At 42.9% G+C, this 21,547-nt stretch overlaps 1 protein-coding gene across 1 annotated transcript in view; it reads left to right on the top strand.

Annotated features, from left to right (window-relative positions):
- STAT4 (signal transducer and activator of transcription 4) overlaps positions 1–9,357 on the top strand; it is a 56,526-nt gene extending 47,169 nt beyond the window's left edge. Inside the window, exons 15-23 of the mRNA XM_074967787.1 lie at positions 99–197; positions 1,801–1,936; positions 3,864–3,916; positions 4,936–5,030; positions 5,510–5,646; positions 5,775–5,966; positions 7,020–7,086; positions 7,851–7,959; positions 9,234–9,357. Coding sequence (XP_074823888.1) covers positions 99–197; positions 1,801–1,936; positions 3,864–3,916; positions 4,936–5,030; positions 5,510–5,646; positions 5,775–5,966; positions 7,020–7,086; positions 7,851–7,959; positions 9,234–9,260 — 915 coding nt within the window. The 3' untranslated portion in view covers positions 9,261–9,357. The remainder of the gene's footprint in view (positions 1–98; positions 198–1,800; positions 1,937–3,863; positions 3,917–4,935; positions 5,031–5,509; positions 5,647–5,774; positions 5,967–7,019; positions 7,087–7,850; positions 7,960–9,233) is intronic.
- Positions 9,358–21,547: the final 12,190 nt, after the last annotated feature.

Genomic DNA, 21,547 nt, shown 5'->3' with positions numbered 1-21,547 from the left:
TTAAAAAACAACAACATGCTGGTAGACTAATACATTCCCCAATGAATGCCTTGTATGCAACACTCTGTAACATTCACATACTCTGTCTTCTTCACCAGACAAGCTCTTTGCCTGTAGTGATGATTTCCAATGTCAGTCAGTTACCTAATGCTTGGGCTTCTATTATTTGGTACAACTTGTTGTCAAAGGATTCTCAGGTAGGTCTTCAAATCCCAAATATTAATTTTCTGTATATTTCAGGTTTCTAGTTATCCACTTGTCAAGCAGAAAAAGATTTTTTCCCAGATCTGATACTTCTAGGAAATCTGGCCTTTTTTCCTGCACATACACTCTATACTACAAATTAGCTGTAATCACATTTATAATAATATGATTAACATTATGTAGAGGATTGAATGGGCCTTTGGATCCAGACATGGTGCCTTTTTTACCTCCAGATTGACAGTTCAAATGTAAGATAGGTCAGTATTGACTGAAAACTGTTACCATTTGACTCCTGTTTTTTGGTCTGTGTGAAATGACTTATTGGAAGTTTCCAATATATTTATTATTGATTTGTATTATCATAGTACCTACGAGCTCCTGGCATGGACCCGGACCCCATTCTGCTAGGCACTATACACAGTTCTTAGTGGACAAATCTCAACATCACAGAGCAAACATTCTCAACTGGCATGTTGGTAGTCCTGGTAAAAAGACCAATGATAGAATGGGCTTGTAGATTTAATTACCCTTTCACTCTCTTGATGTGGTTTCTCTGCAACAGGACTGGGGAAAATTGAAGGGGTGTACTTAGAAGTCTTGTACTCCTGCTTCTTGCACTGTTCCTAATTTGTGAGTATATGGAACACCTTAGAAGATTGCCTTGTACTAAATGCTGTAAACCTATATCATTCACAAACACTAACTTCACTGAAAAAAATGATCCATGCCTGTGATTAATATATACTTACATGTTATACGTAAAAGAGCTTTCATTATTCAGATTAATTCTTTGCAATATGTAACTCATAGCTTGAGCATCAGTCTGTCAAATTGGATACATAAGAGTTTCTGTACTGTATTAAATACAGTTTTCCTCACTTATTTCACAGGAGTTAGTACTTTTATTAAATTAGAGCATAAGTAAGTGGACTGACACCACCTGCTAGTAGCTCCAACTTCAGGGGAAAGATTGTTGCTTCCCAGTCTGCGGTAGGTTCAGAACAGACTGCTAAGTTAGTCACATCAATTACCTTTACCAGCATTACTGCTACCATATCGTGGAATAGCTATAATAGTAGCTCTAAATGAGAAGCTCCTCTAGTTTTTCAGTCAGGGATTGGTGGTTGCCTGTAGATGTTGCGAGGACAGAGAATGCAGGAAAGGATGTGTCAGAATGCCACCAAGAATTGGCAGACCAAATGACAATCCATCTAGATTTTTAACCCAAACAAAACTCTTAACCTAAGTCTTTGGAGCACAGTCATTAGTCTGTTCTAGATTAAAGGATTCAAATAGAAAAAAAAAAATCCATCAGCCAGGCCATAAAAAGAATTTAACAACATAGTTCTATACAGGGTGTCTTAAAGGATTAGTTAATAGACTTGGCACACTGAAGTTGTGTTTGCTCCAGATGGAAATTGTCTTCTGAGAACACCTGCTCTTATCGGGCAGCTTTTCAATAGTTAGCATTGTTAGCAGCACTCCTTCTGGGACTATCAGAACTAAGGTGCATCTGACTTCCTCTTTGCAGTTTGAAATGTCTGATGTTTTTCAGAGTGCTACCAATGTATAAACAAAGCATGAATTCTATTGCAGAACCTGGCTTTCTTTAACAATCCCCCCACTGCCACTCTGAGTCAACTCTTAGAAGTACTGAGCTGGCAGTTTTCATCTTATGTTGGTCGTGGACTCAATTCTGAGCAGCTCAATATGCTGGCAGAGAAACTTATGGGTAAGAACCATAAAACTATGATAGCTGTTCAGTTTCTATTTACTTCTAAATATTACACATGACAGGCCACACTCTGCCCACTTGCAGGTTAGCAGTCAAAATTTATGCCCAAAATCCCCTCCTCCACCCCCCCTTCTTCCCCCACATTGTTCACTAGTTCTCAACCAATTTGTAAATACAGTTTGCCTTCTTCCCCTTTGTGCTCTCATGTGCTATTGCTATGGGTGACATCACTTTTCAGCAACACCAACCACCTCCACCACTCCGCTCAGCGTTGCCAATTGTTCGTTAATACTTTTAAAGTAAACAAAGTATGTTTCACCTTATTCATGGCAAAAAGTGCCTTAGCTTGTGAACTTCCAGACGGTTAGGCTAAGCAAAAGGGTGTCATAGTTGCAACAAACTATGGTAAGTGTTTTTAAAGAACTGTGAACCTATTATGAAATGAAAGGGCAGTCTTGGTCTGTTAAAATAAACACACACACACACCCCACCTTTTGTCTTCTGGGTCACTTGTCTCCTGAAGGCAAAGAGGGATCACTCCTGCTCTGCTGATGAAGGAGAAGGGAGCTCCTCTATGGGCAGGAAGTGTAACAGTTAAGTCATAGTAAGCTTTCTAGTAGCGGGATGGACACTTGAAGGTTTCAGCTACCTGTCCTCCAGAAGGGGGATTCAAGCTTTGGAGGAGACTGGTAGATTTATCTGTGGTTAAAAGGTGGAGAGGCTGTTCCTTCTAATGTCAGTCAGGTGGATATTGATTGGACTGATTGCCCTTTTTGATGGAGGGAGGGAAGAAAAGATGTTGACAGACCACAGGGGGCTCCTTAGCTAGATTTTAGTTTTGGTGGAGACTGAGGTGGGGAGGATACTTCTGAGGTGCAGCAAAAGGGGATTAAGGCAACTGCTATTGGTTTGGGGAAGGCTGCTGCAGGAGGATTGGGAGGGGAAGGCAATTTGCCTAGAGGAATGAAACCACTTTTTTTAGTGGCTTGTTGTACAGGAGGAGGGAACATCCAGATTAGAGCCACTTCTTGCGGTGAAGTGATGGTGGTGCGGGTTGAAGAGAGGTGCAGTTGTGCATGTCCAGTGTGCTCATGGTCAACCTCTTCCGGGGCTGGGATCCAGAGCTGCAACCACATTAATAAAATTTGAGGGACGAGACCAGGAGTGAGAATGCAAAAGACCTGCAGCCACAACAAGGGGAACCCTAAGTACAACAGAAAAAAAAACTGAGGGAAGGACATGTTTGCATTCTCCCAGGCATTGTGGCTGTATCTCAATCCTCCTGCAAGATGGTCAGGCTGAAGGATCTCCCCTCCCAACTCCCACACATGCCCCAAACACTTCAAGTGATCGAGCCCGTTACTGGATGAATGTCTGGGACCTGTTGCAATTTCCGGGTGCCATTCCCTGTCTAAACACGATCTCCCTCCTCTGTTATCTCAGTAACTAGGGAAAAAATAGGTTAAGGTTGGTTTTATTTCACAGGAGAATTAAGCCATTCAAGATTTGAAACAACATGACTAATAACTACATTTTAAGCAATGTTACTCTAAAGGTCCTATATTTATTCTCTGCTAGCATTTACACAAGAGTACATTGGTAGGGCCGTATGTATCATAAAAGATTTTATTATTAGAACTTCGAACAGAAAAACCTCAGATAAAGTGAAGCCCATGAGCAGCAAACTCAGATAAAAAGTGGAACTCTGTGTTTAAGATGATATAGAACAGAAGTCCCCAGTTGCTTCAGGGCATTGCTGTAATGTTTAAATTGCAGGTCCACCTATAGAGAAACTTTGCTTGTAATCATGTTGTTCAGGTAAATGTCATGTACAATGTAAATGCTTTAATATTCAAGTATCACAAATGAACCTATTTCAGGAACTTCAGACAAAGGGACTGATATATTTCTTTTTAAATTTTAGGGCAACAGATTAGTTACAATGATTATCAACTGTCCTGGGCAAAGTTCTGCAAGGTAGGATTGTAAAAAAAAAATTAAAGTATTCTTCTTTTTCCTTTGAGTGCCTGCATGCAGACTTAATTCTGCCCCATTGACATCACTGACAAACCTCCTACTTGACATGTCTCAGATCAGGATTGGTCCCATTCTGAGCTGCCCTGTGTCAGGATTTCCAGGCGTAGCACACTCAAATTAAATTCTAAAATGCTACTTAATGGAAAGAACCAACAAGGACCCTAACGGTTAAATCTGACTGGGAGGAGTTCATGCCCTAAACCACAGTTGGTCACCATTTACTCCACAAAATGACCTGTCCTAAAGTTGTTGAAACGGAACTATTTTTTAATAAAAGACATTTTCATGGCGACGCAGTTTAAATTGGCACATACAGGCCATCTCTAGAAAATGAATGGCTTGACCATTAGTCAGTAGTTTTATTTGAATCATCTTTGACCATTCCAGTTAGCTTACAACTGACTTAAGAAACCATAATCACTGATGGGAGCCAGACCCTAACATTGTTTTAAAAAGTTAAATTACTCCACATGCTCATTTGTGAACTAAAACAAAGATACTTCAAGAACTGATTGGCTGTAAATCAATACATCTAAATACTTTTGTCAGAATCAGACAAAAATACTGAGTATGGAAAGTAAATCCAATACATTCATATTAAAGATGCATTATTTAAAATATATTTGTAATATTTGAAGATTCTTGGAAGGAAATAGCTGTGCTCTCAAGCTATAGTTTCATAGTGAGGGAGAAATGATATAGACATTAATTATTCTAAATAAAGAGTGTAAAGTGAAGCACTTCCTCTAAAAATCTTGAAAAGCAAATCATATAGATATTTTGTTTTTACACAAGATAGTAAGATTTGAATTGCTGCTTTGAATAAATTTCTCTATCATTCTCAGATAAATAGAAACTAGAACTATTCCTGTGAAAATGACAGGGACATGCAGCATTGATACTGTGTTAAAGATGTGGTTGAAATTGTCTTTTTATTTGTTTGTTTATTTTACCAATAGGAACATTTATCTGGAAAGTCATTTACCTTTTGGGTATGGCTCGAAGCAATACTGGACCTAATTAAAAAACACATTCTTCCTCTTTGGATTGACGGGTGAGCAATATACTGGCAACTGTCCATTGACGTAACATGCTTATCTCATTTGTCCCTTCTCTTTATTTAAGTCTACATTCAGCATTACAGAAAAGAATTTTCAAAGGCCTAAAAATCTCCAAGTATGCCATATTGTTTGCAATTATTTGTAGTCTGAAGAAAACTCTACTGAAACTATTCAAAGTGGATTTTAGATTTCTCCTTTATGGACTTAGTTAGTTTACAGGCAAGTAATATGATAAATTTTGTCATGCTCCACACTGTGATGGGGGCCCATGCTGTGTTCCTGTGCAGATAAAACTCCCACTAACTTCATGTTGAGCCTTTGTGAGGTCTATAGCAGTGGGCCCTATAAAACCAGCCTTTTACTTTGTTTGGCACTTATCTGGCATTGCAATATAAAAGTTGGGAAATGAATGCCACAGAATGGATGCTGTAGTTACTCTGTAAGTAAAGCCATGATTTTCTTATACTTGCAGGTATATAATGGGATTTGTGAGCAAGGAGAAGGAACGAATTTTGCTCAGGGACAAAATGCCTGGAACATTTTTATTAAGGTTTAGTGAAAGCAATCTGGGAGGAATTACCTTTACCTGGGTGGACCAGTCAGAAAATGGTAAGTGCAGCTTAAAAGTGTAAAATTCAAGGCAACCTAAACTATAAATGATAGGTGAAATGTGTAGCTGATTATGACTGTTGACCTCTTTACCTATTCACCATTATATTGCCTTTGTGTCTTTACAGGAGAAGTAAGGTTCCACTCAGTGGAACCCTATAATAAAGGTCGTTTAACTGCGCTGCCATTTGCTGACATTTTGCGAGATTACAAAGTTATTTTGGCAGACAATGTTCCTGAAAATCCACTGAAATATCTGTATCCAGATATTCCCAAAGATAAAGCCTTTGGCAAATACTACAGCTGTCAGCCAAATGAAGGTTGGGCTCTATAGTCTATACTTACCCTTTTTGGAAAGTAACATTAAATTCAGATGATATGCAAATTAACTTTTTTTCTTAGGAAAACAAATGTTTACTTGTGGAAACAGTACCTCGTTTTATGGAATGCCTTTACAAAAACTGTGCTTGTTTTTTCATGCACCCCCTGTCTGCCTATTGTTTCCACCTGTTGTCTCTTGTCGTATACTTAGATTGTAAGCTCTTTGGGGCAGAGGCTGTGTTTTTGTTGGGTATTTGTACAGAACCGAGCATAGTTGGACCCTACTCTATGAACTGTAGGTAATACAATAATAAATAACAATGACACTTAGATATGCACAAGCTAAGAAACATCTCTGTGAAAGCAGTCATATTATAGGAAGTTATTCAATTCATTATTTACAGAAATACATTTACTTTCAACTTACATTTCTTTGCCCATGTTTCAGATATTTGTTTCTATTTACAAGACCACTTGCTTGTCTGCTTCCAGCATTATGTAGCAGTGTCACTTGCTGTTTCTTCAGTTCCAAGAACCTCTCACTTGAGGTTCAGGGGACTTAGTAATGGCAAACAGCTCATGAGAGTAACTTATAATTCCAGAGAGACAAACAAGCAGCAGATCCCATGCGATATATATTGACTAAAATTGCCAGTGTAGTCAGAATTACTTATGAATGAACACAATCCTATTTTGTCCCCTCATGAAAGGTTTCAGTTAAAGGCAGTTAAAGGTTTCAGTTAAAGCTTCTAAAGGCTCAGACCTGCAAAGACTAGAGCACATACCTATAATACATTTAAGTACTCCTCATGACTTCAAAGGAACTTCTTAAGTGAGTCCAGTTACTTATGTGTGTAAGTCTGTGCAGGTTCAAGCCCTGTCTTGTTGCCCATGTTCTTGTTGCTCGTTCCTGATTAAACAAATACTTATGTTTCCCTTTCAATACATTATGCTCTACAGCTTTTAAATATTTGTATTAAATCTCAGTAAATAATAAGCATAGAAACTTTAGGGCATTTTTAAAAATTTCCCTAACGTTGATTCTTTTTTAGTCTCAAGACCTACAGAAGGAGGGGTCAAAGGTTATGTGCCCGCTGTATTTATCCCAATCTCCAAAATGTGAGTAATCTAAGAGCTGTTTTACACTTTGGATGTTATTCATTAAGTCTGTGTACCTCCCTTCATCCCGCAGTTTCTTTGATTCCATCTTTTTCCCATGGAAATACTTAGTGATAGCAACACAGAGATATGGGCCCCAATTCTCTGGCCTGGCAAAGGAGTGCTCAATGAAAGGCTGGGGGAATAAGTAAAGAGGGCTTTAAAACCACCTTTTCTTCCCCAGTCCTGATGCTGTCTATGCATCAGGAATGTATGCAAAATAAATTAGAGCAGCCTTTAGGCTCCTCTAATGTGTTCCAACTTTTAATGTCCCCCAGAATCTTGGGGATGGCAGCTGGGTTTCACCTTTCTTTCCCTGACTACAGCTCCTGCATCAAGTGGCCAGAAAGTGGTATAGGAGCGCCTCTGCAGTTCCTGATCACAGGAAGATCCCCCTACGCAGACAGAATTAACAGATTAAACAAGGTTTAGGGCACCTTTGTGCTCCTGGAGTAGCACAAAGTGTACAGTATGGTTTTGTGTGTGTGCCTGCAGCTATATCTTTTCAAGGTATTCTCATTGATGTTGTGGGCTAATAGGACATTAGCATGCAGTTGGCTCTTTCACAGGCTATCTGCTGCTACATCCGTGTTACCCAAACACCGATCTACCATGGAATGATTACGTTCATGTCCCTTATTGATGCATTAAGTTGCAAAGGGGTTTCTTCCCATTATTTCCTAATCATCTTTAAGGTTATTTATTTTATTTGTGTTTCTTTTAAGCCTGTATGATTCCACAGATCCACATTCTCCATCAGATCTTCTTCCCATGTCTCCAAGTGTTTATGCTGTGCTGAGAGAACACCTGAGTCCCACAGTGATTGAAACTGCTGTATGTTGCAAGTTTTTTCATTCATAATTTACTACTAAGCAAATGGGGTCTACTTTGTGGAGAGAAAGAGTTACCAGTGGAGAGAAAGGCTTCTTTTGCAGTGCAAAAGGGTGAGAGTACAGTTGTAACCATTAAAAAGTCAGCACTTGCCTTCAGTTCCCATACAGTGCTATGGGAGATAACCCAGTTCTTTCCTATTCTAAATGCAGTAGAATTCTTCAGTATGGTAGGAAATGTCTTTTTCATGGTGACCATTGTACTATGAACTTTATATCTTAGAACTTCGCAATGCAAGGATCTCAAAAGTCCATGCAAGGATCTCAAAATTCTGTACACACATTAATTAAGCTTCAACACCCAGAACTGTATGCAAGTATTATACCGATTTTACAGATAACACAGAGGGCTTGATTCACCCATTGCCATGCATTTTATGTAGTTGCCATTTCTGATGTGGTAGCATTTTACAGACACTTTGCACTAATGAAAATGACTACTCCAGCTGCACGGTGTAGATGGGTCTGTCTCAGAGATGTTAAAGGTGAACTGAAATGTCTTAACTAAACAAATACAAAACATTCATTAAAAGTTCATGGAGAGACTTAAAAGTTACATTACAAATGTATTTATTTATTTTAAAATCATTTTCTATTTTACTTGCCTGCTAATTCAGAGCTCTCTGCAGAACATGAGGCAGCTCAGCCTCACAAGTTGCACCCAAAGCAGGACAGGTTCTTGCATTTCTTACCCGGGTTTTAAATATCTGGGGACCGAAGCTGGACTGGTGTGATTTGAAGCTCTCCTGTCACCATCAGCATAGAGCAGCTTCACTAAAGCGCTACAGCAGCGCAGCTGCGGCACTGTACGTGAAGACAAGCACTCAGTATGTGGCAAGAGGGAACTTTTAGTGTACAGTAGCAGAGTCCATGTGGCGAGTTAGTGCACAGCAAGTTAGTGTGCTATCTATTCACTTCTCAGCTTGCCACATACAAAGTCTCCAGGTAAACAAGCCCCTAATTTCCCCAGAGTGTGAGTGGGGGTGTGCGTGGGGCATCTCCCTCTGTATAGTTCTAGGGTCTGAACCTAAACTACCGGACAATGCCTCTTTAAGAGGCTAGGGTGTGGAACCATTACATAAGTCAGGGCTTAGTTTGCACTGTGATTGTGTGTTTGTCACTGGAAATAATTTGAGCAAACTGTGGCTTGTTTAGTTTTGTTTTTCAATATGCAGCAATAATTGCCTTAAAGCTGATGTTTTCATTCCTCTCTTCTAGCTGAGTTCTCCATATTCAGCTGACTGAAATTCAGACACCATGAAGAACAACAAAGCAGCCAAAATACTTTATAAAATGAAAGTTAAAAAAAAGAAGTTGTTTCTGCAGCTTTGTAAATAAGGGTTTCCTGGAAGCCAATGCCATGTTCTTCTTGGGCCTATGTGTACTTTCAAATGCATGGAAATCAGAAGCCTCCCAAGGGAAGTCACTGGAGTTACAAACATCTGGCATCATTTGGGGCCTGCCACTGAAGTCCTCACTCAAGGCAATATTACCTCTTAACTCAATGGGCCAAATCCTTCCCTGGTGTGCAACTCCATTGACTTCCGTGGCGTTACACTAGGTATGAATTTAGCCCAGTGGGCCTGCTTATGGAAATAAGGACTGCAGTATTGCTGTAAAACAAGACTTACTGTAGGATGGAGATGTTCTGTTCATGGAACATTTTGAAAGCAAGACCTTAGAATAACTACAGGGATTTAAGATGTGTTCAGAAAATCAGGATTTATGCTGTACATTTCATGTTCTGTTTTTATAATGTCTATTTCTTTGCTTTTATTTTAAATTAAAGGTTCTCATCCATCCCTTCATTACACTGACCGTAAGTGCCAGGAGTCAGCTTTTCCTGCCATGAACTGCTTTCAGTACAAAGGGACAGATTTTATCTTCCTCCAGTAAAATCCATGGAAGGGAAGAGGGAGGAGAAGGGAATAATGGAAATAGAAGAGTTCTCTAGAAACTTTAGAGCAGGGGTGGGTAGTAAATTAGTTTTTGCTATGGTATAAATTTCTCGGTCAAGGTCCAGACTCCAGAGAAAATAATAAAAATAATAGCAATAATAAGTAAATAAAAAGATTTCGGGGTCCGTTTAAAAGTATCTGGCGGTCTGGATTTGGCCCACGGGCCACCTGTTGGTTACCTCTGCTTTAGAGGCACTACACTTCAAAGGTCACTAAATTTCTGTGCCTCCATTCCGCATCTGTAACAGGGTTAATAAAATCTCTGTGTCTTGCAGGACAGTTGTGAGGGTAAATTTATTCATGGTTGTGAGGCACTGTGATGAGTACTTCAGAAAAGCCCATAAAGAAACAGTCCTTATTCAATGCAGGGTTTAGATGGTGTGCAATAATCGAGGCCTTAGGGACCCACTGAATGATAAAACGGAGACCAAAGAGCTGCTTCATTTGCTGAGTACTGTCAAACATGCACCTCGTCATAGTGCAAAGTTACAAAGAGCTAAATTGCCTCAGGTACAGATGTAAATACGCAGAATAACTGGTTCTTAACATAAAAGGTCATTTGCCTTTTTAAAGCAGCCATGTTACTGTTAGTCATGACAGTCGGTCTTTTCTCAGAATTACCCATGACAAATTAACTGTTTTAGAATAACAAACACTGACAATTTACAAAAGATAGATATCCAAGTTCTGCCTGGGAAGTATGCAGTCTGGAGCATACTTAATTGTGCAAGCAAAATATGCATTTGTACAAGCAAAGGGTGAGGTACAACATCGGTCTGGTCTATACTAGAAATTAGATCAGTTTAACTATATCGGTCAGGAGTATGAAAAATCCACAACCCGAGTGGCGTTGTTAAGCCAACCTAAGTCCTCATGTAGACAGCACTATGTCAATGGAAGAATTCTTCTGTTAACCTAACTACTGCCTCTCAAGAAGGTGGATTACCTATGCCCATAGGAGAACCCCTTTCATGAGTGTAGGTAGTGTCTACGGTGAAGCGCTACAACTGCACAGAGAAAAGGAGTACTTGTGGCACCTTAGAGACTAACCAATTTATTTGAGCATAAGCTTTCGTGAGCTACAGCTCACTTCATCGGATGCATACTGTGGAAAGTGTAGAAGATCTTTTTATACACACAAAGCATGAAAAAATACCTCCTCCCACCCCACTCTCCTGCTGGTAATAGCTTATCTAAAGTGATCACTCTCCTTACAATGTGTATGATAATCAAGTTGGGCCATTTCCAGCACAAATCCAGGGTTTATCAAGAACGTCTGGGGGGGGGGGTAGGAAAAAACAGGGGGAAATAGGTTACTTTGCATAATGACTTAGCCACTCCCAGTCTCTATTCAAGCCTAAGTTAATTGTATCCAATTTGCAAATGAATTCCAATTCAGCAGTCTCTCGCTGGAGTCTGGATTTGAAGTTTTTCTGTTGTAATATCGCAACTTTCATGTCTGTAATCGCGTGACCAGAGAGATTGAAGTGTTCTCCGACTGGTTTATGAATGTTGTAATTCTTGACATCTGATTTGTGTCCATTTATTCTTTTACATAGAGACTGTCCAGTTTGACCAATGTGCATGGCAGAGGGGCATTGCTGGCACATGATGGCATATATCACATTGGTGGATGTGCAGGTGAATGAGCCTCTGATAGTGTGGCTGATGTTATTAGGCCCTGTGATGGTGTCCCCTGAATAGATATGTGGGCACAGTTGGCAACGGGCTTTGTTGCAAGGATAGGTTCCTGGGTTAGTGGTTCTGTTGTGTGGTATGTGGTTGTTGGTGAGTATTTGCTTCAGGTTGCGGGGCTGTCTGTAGGCAAGGACTGGCCTGTCTCCCAAGATTTGTGAGAGTGTTGGGTCATCCTTCAGGATAGGTTGTAGATCCTTAATAATGCGTTGGAGGGGTTTTAGTTGGGGGCTGAAGGTGACGGCTAGTGGCGTTCTGTTATTTTCTTTGTTAGGCCTGTCCTGTAGTAGGTGACTTCTGGGAACTCTTCTGGCTCTGTCAATCTGTTTCTTCACTTCCGCAGGTGGGTACTGTAGTTGCACAGCTGTGCCACTAGAGTATTTTAAGTGTAGGCAAGCCCTTAAGCACCTGAGATGAAATCCGGGCCCCACAGAAGACAATGAGGTTCGTTATTGACTTCAGTGAGGCCAGGATTTCATGCCTACTCCCCCCAACCCCCACCAAAAGAGAGTGACCCTCAACATTTACCATACCATTTTGTTAGGCACCTCCAAAGGTATCTTACTAAGGCCTTTTGTGGGCCATCCCTGGAGGCTCTCACATTTAAATTGATAATGTATCTGGGACCTGAAAGTAAAACAATACCAATGTATTACCTTTGGTGGGCCTGTTTTAGCTCTTAGCCTAGTGGCTTGGCTGATAGCTGACAGTACTATAACATTAAATTGAAAAGTTCTAGAGAAGTTCTAGAACAATCTTAGGATTCTTGCTCCTCTGGTCATGAGAAGTAGGGTTCAGTGCACACAGCCACTATGAGCACCTCCAAGTAGCAGCATAGGGAAAAATCTACTGGGGCAGGGATATAAGATCAGAGTAGATGGTTAGAAGCGGAATAAGCAGTAGGGAGTCCAGATCTTCCCCACTAGTATTGTCCTCAGTTGTAAACTGTTGAGAAAGCAAAGGGAGGGAGAGCCCCAATGATCTGCTTCAACTGGCATCTCCTTGCTGTGCAAATGGAGTATGTTTAAAATAAATGAATACATTTTTTCCGCTGTCTAGTCTGAATGATTTGTACATAGTCAGGGGGATGTAGTCAAACTTTGAAAAACCAATGACCATAAGTAATTCTCCAGAAACATAATAGCACAGAGCTGACATTAAACCGTGTATATAGTTTGATAATCTCTGTAATTTATATGACTAATAGAAATAAAAATAGATTTTGTTTTGCTGTTGGATACTTGGTCTTGTGGGACTTTTAAAGATAAGACAACAGTGGGAGGACTCAGTAGCCTTGGTTGTTCTTGAGTCTGAATCACCCATGTGAACTGAGACATTTAAAGAGGCAAGCATCAAATTCATCCAGCATAAAAACAGTCCTACTGGGTCAGACCAAAGGTCCTTCCAGCCCAGTATCCTGTCTGCTGACAGTGGCCAATGCCAGGTGCCCCAGAAGGAGTGAACCTAACAGGTAATGATCTTGTGATCTCTCTCCTGCCATCCATCTCCACCCTCTGACAAACAGAGGCTAGGGACACCATTCCTTACCCATCCTGACTCATAGCCATTAATGGACTTAACCTCCATGAATTTATCTGGTTCTCTTTTAAACCATGTTATAGTCCAAGCCTTCACAACCTCCTCAGGCAAGAAGTTCCACAGGTTGACTGTGTGCTGAGTGAAGAAGAACTTCCTTTTATTTGTTTTAAATCTGCTACCCATTAATTTCACTTGGTGTCCCCTAGTTCTTATACTATGGGAACAAGTAAATAACTTTTCCTTATTCACTTTCTCCACACCACAGCATGTTCATAGATATTAGATATTTAGATCAGAAGGGACCATTATGATCATCTAGTCTGACCTCCTGCACAACGCAGGCCACGGAATTTCACCCATCACACAGTTTGTTTAACCTATAATGCTCCTGTGACCAGGGTCCTAGTGGGGAGCCAGCTGTGGTCATTCAATTAGGCTAAACTGCAAAGAATGGGGCAGACAATCCCCATAAAGCTGGTGGATATTCCAATACTTAGGTTCACCAAGACAACATAAAGCAGCTTCTTTATTACCTTACTGGTTACTCAGAAGTCCAAACAACACAGTTCCCTTAAAGTGATCTAGCCTCAGGCCTCCATCCAGGTACCCACATCAAATATGATGAAAATTTCTGTAAATCTTATTTCATCATATAAAAGAACAGGTTCTACCAATCCCAAAGGATCAGACACAACCTCCCAAATACACGCTACAGTCAAGTCTTATTAACTAAACTAAAATTTATTAAAAAACAAAGGAGAGCAAGTATGGTTAAAAGATCAATATACATACAGATATGAGTTCAATCCATTGAGGTTCAGATTCATATCACAGATGGTGAGCTTTGTAATTGCAAAGAGTTCCTTTAGAATTCAATTCATAGGTCATAGTCCAATGTCCAAATTTTATATTCAGGGCGTACCAGCATAAATGGGATCTCTGTCTTGCGAATCAAATTTCCCCTGATGACGCCAAAGCAGATCTGAGAAGACAGAATTAGGACCCAAGGATCTTTTGGACAATTGCATGTCTTTTGACAAGTTGGAGTTCCTCAGGGAACAAAAAGTAATTAGGATGATTTTGAAGGAGGTCCATCACCGGTACTTAGCTATACGAATTAACATAAAGCCATTTGCTTGTTCCTCTACCATTCACCATTTCAAAGAGAGATGAATACTGAGATAGCCCATGTTTACAATTCATTTAAATAATAGGATGTTCTTTTGACCTCTGAATTATCAGAATACAGCATAGACAGGGACTGTTGATTACGTTGTCGACCCTACTCATACATGTATGTAAATACACAAAAACACAAACATTATCCCCCCCCCCCATCTTTTGAGGGTTATTTATTTTGCAGGATGTTTAACCCTTTCTAGCCATGCGTCACAGCTTCTAAAAACAAAAAACAATCAAAAAAACCCAGCACTGCATACAGAATATTCTTGACCATATAAACCGCCTAGAAGACTGTGTTAATCACTGTGGTGTCCCATATTTAGCTCTGCTCTGGCCAGTTGGAAACAAAAGGCTAATGGTCAAAAAAATCAGATTTGAAAGAATAAGACCCTTGGGAACACAGATTCTTCTTCTTCTTCAAGTGCTTGCTCACGTCCATTCCATATTAGGTGTGCGCTCGCCACATGCACCGATGCCGGAAGTTTTTCCCTCAGCAGTATCTGTAGGGGAACCAGCTCTGGAGTAGCGCCCGCATGGTGCGGTATAAGGGGCACCACCGGCTCCCCCCACCCTCAGTTCTTTCTTGCCGACAGTGACGGTGCTGGAATGTCTGCTGCTTTGGCTAGCATTGATTCCTTCTCTGTTCTTGTGAACTTTGAAATCCTGTAAAGTACTTATACATAGTAGTTTTCTTAGTTATCCTTAGTAGTCTCAAACTCTTCGTTAGTCCTGAAGTTCGTTAGTCAGGGCATGCCCCGGTCCCCAAGCTTTAAGCCCTGCAATTGCTGCAAATGGCCTATGCCCGTCAGCGATCCACATACCAGCTGCCTAAGGTACATAAATGACAAGTGCCATGTCTGTAAGTCCTTTAAACCTAGGACGAAGGAGGAGTGCGATATCGGTCTGAAAGTGCTCCTAATGAAGTCGGCACTCACTCCGGCACCGGAGCAGCGGTCTGACTGCACCGAGCACCGTGGGACTCCGTGCGCAGTGCTCTGCCGGCACTGTCCACAAGCTGGTCTTCTCCGGTCAAGAAGCTGAAAAAGACTGTGAGGGGAAGATCTCCTACCTCCCACAAGCGAAAGGAGAGGGCAGGGGGTGAGCCAAGACCTGTGTCGGTCAGCTCAACATCCCCCTTGGGAAGTCGGGCCCCAGCTCAAGTCGAGCGGTGCAGCCCATCCCATCCCATGCCTTGCCTGCAACTCCAGATAGTGGTGTAGGCCACAGCCAACTTCAGGTGCCATTGATGCCCGAAGCCCTTCAAGCAGCTCAGGAGATCCTGATGCTCCTGTTGCCACCCACAACAGCTCCCTGCGGTACCCCGGTCTCGGGGAAAAGCTGCGTTGGGCGATATGTGTGTTCCCGCCTCAGTGGCACCGTTCCCCATTGAGAGGGACGTCCCGTCAGCGTTCGCCCTCCCACAGCCGTCATGCCTCAGGACAAGAGAGGCAGGCTCAGCAGAGCCCCCTTTGGTCCCCGCACTGGGGGCACTGATCGGGGGACTCGAGGTGTACCTCGCCAGTAGATTGGCGCAGACCCTCTGAGGCATGTGCCACCCGGCAAGAACTCCGGGACCAGCCCTAACCATCTTCAAGGGCCCAGTACCGACTGGGCATCAAAGACCACCAATTGCCGGCCCGTCAATCAGCCGTCTCCAAAAGGAAGTTTGCCCTACTCAGGACGATCCTCCTGGCAATCAGCTCATAGTAGCAACAATGGCAAGGGACGGTCTATTCCCAGTCCCGAAACGCCCTGGAAAAGATCGTTACCATTCCCCAGGCAATACTTACCTCGCTGCAATGGTGGACTGACCACAGGACAGTCCTAGAGGGGGTTCCGTTCAACAAGCCCCCCCACTCCATCGAATTGGTGTCGGATGCCTCGGACCTCGGCTGGGGTGCGCATCTCAGTGACCTCAACACCAGGGATGTGATCCCTGGAGGAGTCAAAAGTTGCACATAAACGTCAAAGAGTTCTGAGTAGTCCAGCTGACCTGTGGAGTCTTCCTGCCCCACCTGTCGGGCAAGGTGGTACGAGTCCTGACGGACAACACAGCCTCGATGATCTACATCAACAGGCAATGGGGAGCACACTCGTCGACTCTCTGTCAAGAGGCACTCCGTCTTTGGGACTTCTGTATCAGCCACAAAATCCACCAGGAAGCTCATCACCAGGAATAAGAATAAGGCGGTGGACCAGCTCAGCAGGGACACAGCAGCTGATAACTGCACTTTCACTTTCTTTGTACTTCGCAGCTGCAAAGTCAAAAATTGTCTAGAGATCACAAGACAACAAATATGCTGAATTTAGAGTTTTGCCACATCATCACCATGCAACGAATTAAACAGAAACATGAAAATTTCAGTTGCCAACTGGTTCTTCTACTTAAAAAGACGATACCTATAACCAGACCTCAGCAGGATTACAATCCACAAGATTTACCATATGCACTTTGCATCTGGATTTTGTTCCCTGACAATGACATTTTGAAAATTGTTTCATTAGTACAATATCTATAGACAGATCCCAAATTAAAACAGGAAAGGAGGCGTACGTACTGGAAGCCTGTTCCAAAGCCCAAACTTTTATTCTTCCATTGTTTTGCCAATCTTTTATTCCTGTTCAGGGGGAACAAGATATGCCCGTATTTCTCTGAATATCAGTTAATACAAGGCTCCAAAGAAAATCATAAAGGAAAGATAACATGAAACAAAAATAAACTATCAGAAAATCCAGTGGGGGAATGACGTTAATTGTCAGGAAAGATAATAAGGAACGTTCTTTTGCTTTCTGGCTTTAGTTGTTCACCAGTCAAAAACTACTGTATCTTACATGGAAATCTTAGTTATAATTTAGAAATGGGAAAGGCCAATTATATTTGTATGTCCTATTTTTAACCCTTTGCATCTTATTTCTTCCCACTGTATAATACAGAATCTGGTGAAGTTTGCCTCCATCCACATACAGTTAACCTGTAATTAATTTTAAACAGTTTAAGCAGTTCAGAATCAAATTATGTCTAGCTTCCACAATATACATGTCAACAAATGCCAGCTTAGCATGTCTTTAACTGGTGGTTGACAAACCATGAGATGTTTTATTCCAAATGTAAAAAGTGGGTCATTTTTCACAGTGTCTTATTTGACAGCTCTTTATCGTAGAGTTTTTACACTCTAAGAAAAAAAAAAACTTCTACGTGTGAGGAAACCCAAAAATATTCAGAGCAATAAGCTCATTCCTTACTAAAAATTAGGGGAAATAATGGCGGTGTAAGAAGATTTGGAAAGAAAGTATAGCTGCAAACCTAACCATGGCATGGCAACCAGTGATTCTATAACTTAAACCCCCCTCGTGAAAGGTCGCTTCTTCCACAAGTACCCAGAAAAAATGAGTCAATAAGTCATCACACACACAAAACTATCATGATTATTTCCTCCTCTGTACTTCCCAGTGCATCCTGTCTGCTTTGAATCCATCTTGTCTAGATTTGGAGTGACTGTCTGTATTGTGTGTATAGTACAGTGTCAAGCACATTGTCAGTGCTTAATAAAATCCACAATAGCTCATTTCCACCCCAATTTTCTATTAACACACATGTAACACCTCTAGTTTTATTACCAACAGAAGAATTGCAAAATCATGTTGCAACAACAAAGGAGATATTATGGTTGTATTTTTAGGATGGATCAAAATTGCTTTTGCTGTTTTCAAAATATTGGTCCTGAGTCTCTGCCCTTTTAAATCAGTGTCTTGGTGACAAACACGTCTATAAACAAAAACTATGTTACTTCTCTTCCACCAGCATCCTGACATGTGTTGGCAACTACCTGACACCCATCTTCCACCCCAGAGGTGGCTGCAGTTCAGTGATGCTTGTTCATGCACCACGCCATACCAAGCAGGAAGCAATGGGGGTGTTCTGCTTAAAAACTGGTGGCACTCCATGGGTCATTGGTGTAAACTTGCTTTGGAATCCTTTGCATTGAAAGGGCTGGAGGCTGCCAGGAGGATGGGGATATATATTCAGCTGGCCACGTTCCTTGCAGGCGGTACTGCAGGCGACGCCTCTGTATTATTCCAGCACACCTTGAAGGAGCAGCATCAGGCTGAAAAGTCAAGCACTCAAATGACAGCAAAGGCCAGAGGCACAGCAACCGGCTAAAAATGCACCAGGCAGTCAAGCGGCCCGGCAGGTTTTCAGGCAGAGCATTTGTTAAATGATTCAAACACCCTATTTTGCTAGCTGGTCACCCAGCGAGCTAACACAATGCGGTAGGGAAGGGGGGGAAGTCAGCCCGTTCCCCAGCGAGGGCACAGGGCCAGGGACACAGCTGCTCAAGGTAACCTCCATTTCCCCGCTGCTTTAACTTTCGCTTTCCTATCAATCGCCGCCTTCTAGCTCCGGGAGTCCTTTCTCAGAAACCACGTGGCTCAGCTGTTCCCGGGTTCGCTCACGCCTCCTGCCTCCCTGGCCCCGTCAGCCACTCGGCCAGAGGCCAGCCAGTGTTTCCAGGCCCTGGGTGCCTGCCAAGGTGCGATCAGGCTGCCTGCTGCGGGTTGTAAAGCTTGTGCTTCTGGACAAGTGCTTCAGATCGTAGGATTGGAAGAAACTTTGAGGTCATGGAGTCCAGTCCCCCTGCATGCAGGGCAGGATTAAGTTCTAGACCAGTGGTGGGCAATCTGCGGCCCGCGGCCCGCATGCAGCCCATCAGGGTAATCTGATTGTGGGCTGAGAGACATTTTGCTGACATTGACTGTCCACAGGCTCGGTGCCCTGCAGCTCCCAGTGGCCACGGTTTGCAGTTCCCTGCAGTGGGAAGCAGAGCCAGCATGGTCACTGGGAGCTGCGGGGGCCGTGCCTGCAGACAGTCAACGAAAGCAAAATGTCTCGCAGCCCGCAATCAGATTACCCTGATGGGCTGCATGCAGCCCTCAGGCTGCAGGTTGCCCGTCACTGTTCTAGACCATCCCGGACAGGTGTTTGTCTAACCCACTCTTAAAAATCTCCAATGATAGAGATTCCACAACCTCCCTAGGCAATTTATTCCAGTGCTTAACCACCCCAAAAGGAAGTGTTTCCTAATGTCTAACCTAAACTGCCCTTGCTGCAATTCAAGCCCATTGCTTTTGTCCTATCCTCAGAGGTTAAAGAGAGAACAATTTTTCTCCCTCTTCCTTGTAACAACCTTTAACTAAAAGCTAATCTTCAATTCCTGGAGCAGCCAGGACAATCCTGGAGGGTTGCCAACCCTAGCAGACAAGTCATCTGGGAAAAGGCCTGCAGAAGAGGTCTGTGGGGCTTGAAAGCTTGTCGCCAACAGAAGTTGGCCCAATAAAAGATATTCCCTCACTCATCTTGTCTCTCTAATATCCTGGGACACACACTGCTCCAACAATACTGTAAACAATGCTTTAGTTCAGAGGTGGGCAAACTATGGCCCTAAGGCCACATCAGGCCTGCTGGACCGTCCTGCCTGGCCCTTGAGCCCCCGGCCCCTCCCCCACTGTTCCCCTTCCCCCGCAGCCTCAGCACACTGCACCGCCAGCGCTCTGGCCCGACACTCCTGCTGGGCAGCGAGGCGGCGTAGCTGGTATGGTAAGGGGACGGGGAGTGCGGGGTCCCGGGGGGCAGTCAGGGGACAGGGAACAGGGGGTGGTTGGATGGGGTGGAGGTGCTGGGGGGGGTAGTCAGGGGACGGGGAGCAGGGGGAGTTGGACAGGGGGTGGAGTCCCTGGGGGGCAGTTAGGGGCAGGGGTGTGGATAGGGGTCATGGCAGTCAGGGGACAAGGAGTGGTGGGGGGTGGGGTGCTGGGGGGTGGTGGGTCCTGGGAGGGGGTGGTCAGAGGTCAAGGAGCAGGGTGGGGTTGGATGGGTCGGGGGTTCTGAGGGGGGCAGGAAGTGGAAGGGGGTGGATAGGGGGCGGGAGCCAGGCTGTTTGGGGAGACACAGCCTTCCCTACCTGGCCCTCCATACAGTTGTGCAACTCTGATGTGGCCCTCGGGCCAAAAAGTTTGCCCACCCCTGCTTTAGCCAATGCACTATAACAATGATCTTAAAAAACAGGACAGGGTAAATTGAGGGGCAATGCTGAGAAAGGGGTCCCATAGTACTCCATAGGAGTACAAAGCTATATACTTTTGTCATATGTACCTTTGTACTTATAACTGGTTCATGGTCACTGGCCACAAATCTGTGATTGACAAGTCATGGTTTGGTTCTTATAACAGCAAAAATCATAGGGCTATATTCTCAATTAGGTGGACAGGGATTAAGCTTTATAACTGCCGTTAGTGTCTATGGGAGCTGGGTGACTAAAATCATAGTGCAATGAGTTAAGAATAAGTACTTAGTTGGGCATTGGTCCTGGTTCTTACTTTATTTTTATTATTGTTTAACATGTGGTGGTAGCACCCACAGGCCCCCTGTTAGGATCCCATTGTGCTAGCTAGGCATTTCCCCCAAAGAATATCATCTCTATTCTTAATAGTGCTTAACATGAATTATTTGTAAGATTCAAATACAAACCCATCTTCAAATAAAATTAAGATTGTGATTAAAATACAATACAATAAAGGAAATGGAAAGTTAAAGCTAATGCACATATAACAGGCCCTGTTCTGCGTTAACGTATCCAATGAAACCCCACTGGAGGAATACTGCTTTCCAACCCATGAAGTGGGCTCCATAGATGCAGAGGCTGACCCACACAGAGCACATTGTAGGATCGGGGCCTTTATTAGCAAATTGGGTCAAACAGTGCACTGGTCTCCACCCTTTTCAATCCGTTATTCCATTATAAGTCAAAGCAGAATTTCCCCATTACGTGTGCACAGTGCCCAGAGACATAATTTTGGCAACACAACCCTTATTTTAATTGGGTTGTCCCAAGAACACTTGCACAGAATTCAAAACCTTCTAATATATTTTGTGGCTAATGCAAATATCATGATGTCAACTTTATGAGTTTTTCCCAGAACATACTGTTTTAAAAGTGGGAACGGTAAGTCCTCTGCTGAAAAAATATCATATTTGGATCATCTACTAGACCAGTGGTTCCCAAAGTCGTTCTGCCGCTTCTGCAGAGAAAGCCCTTGGCGGGCTGGGCCGGTTTGTTTACCTGCCGCGTCTGCGGGTTCGGCCGATCGCGGCTCCCAGTG

Source organism: Natator depressus, chromosome 11 (genome assembly GCF_965152275.1).
Source record: "Natator depressus isolate rNatDep1 chromosome 11, rNatDep2.hap1, whole genome shotgun sequence".
Lineage (NCBI taxonomy): Eukaryota > Metazoa > Chordata > Testudines > Cheloniidae > Natator > Natator depressus.
This window is presented reverse-complemented; position numbering and strand designations above follow the sequence as displayed.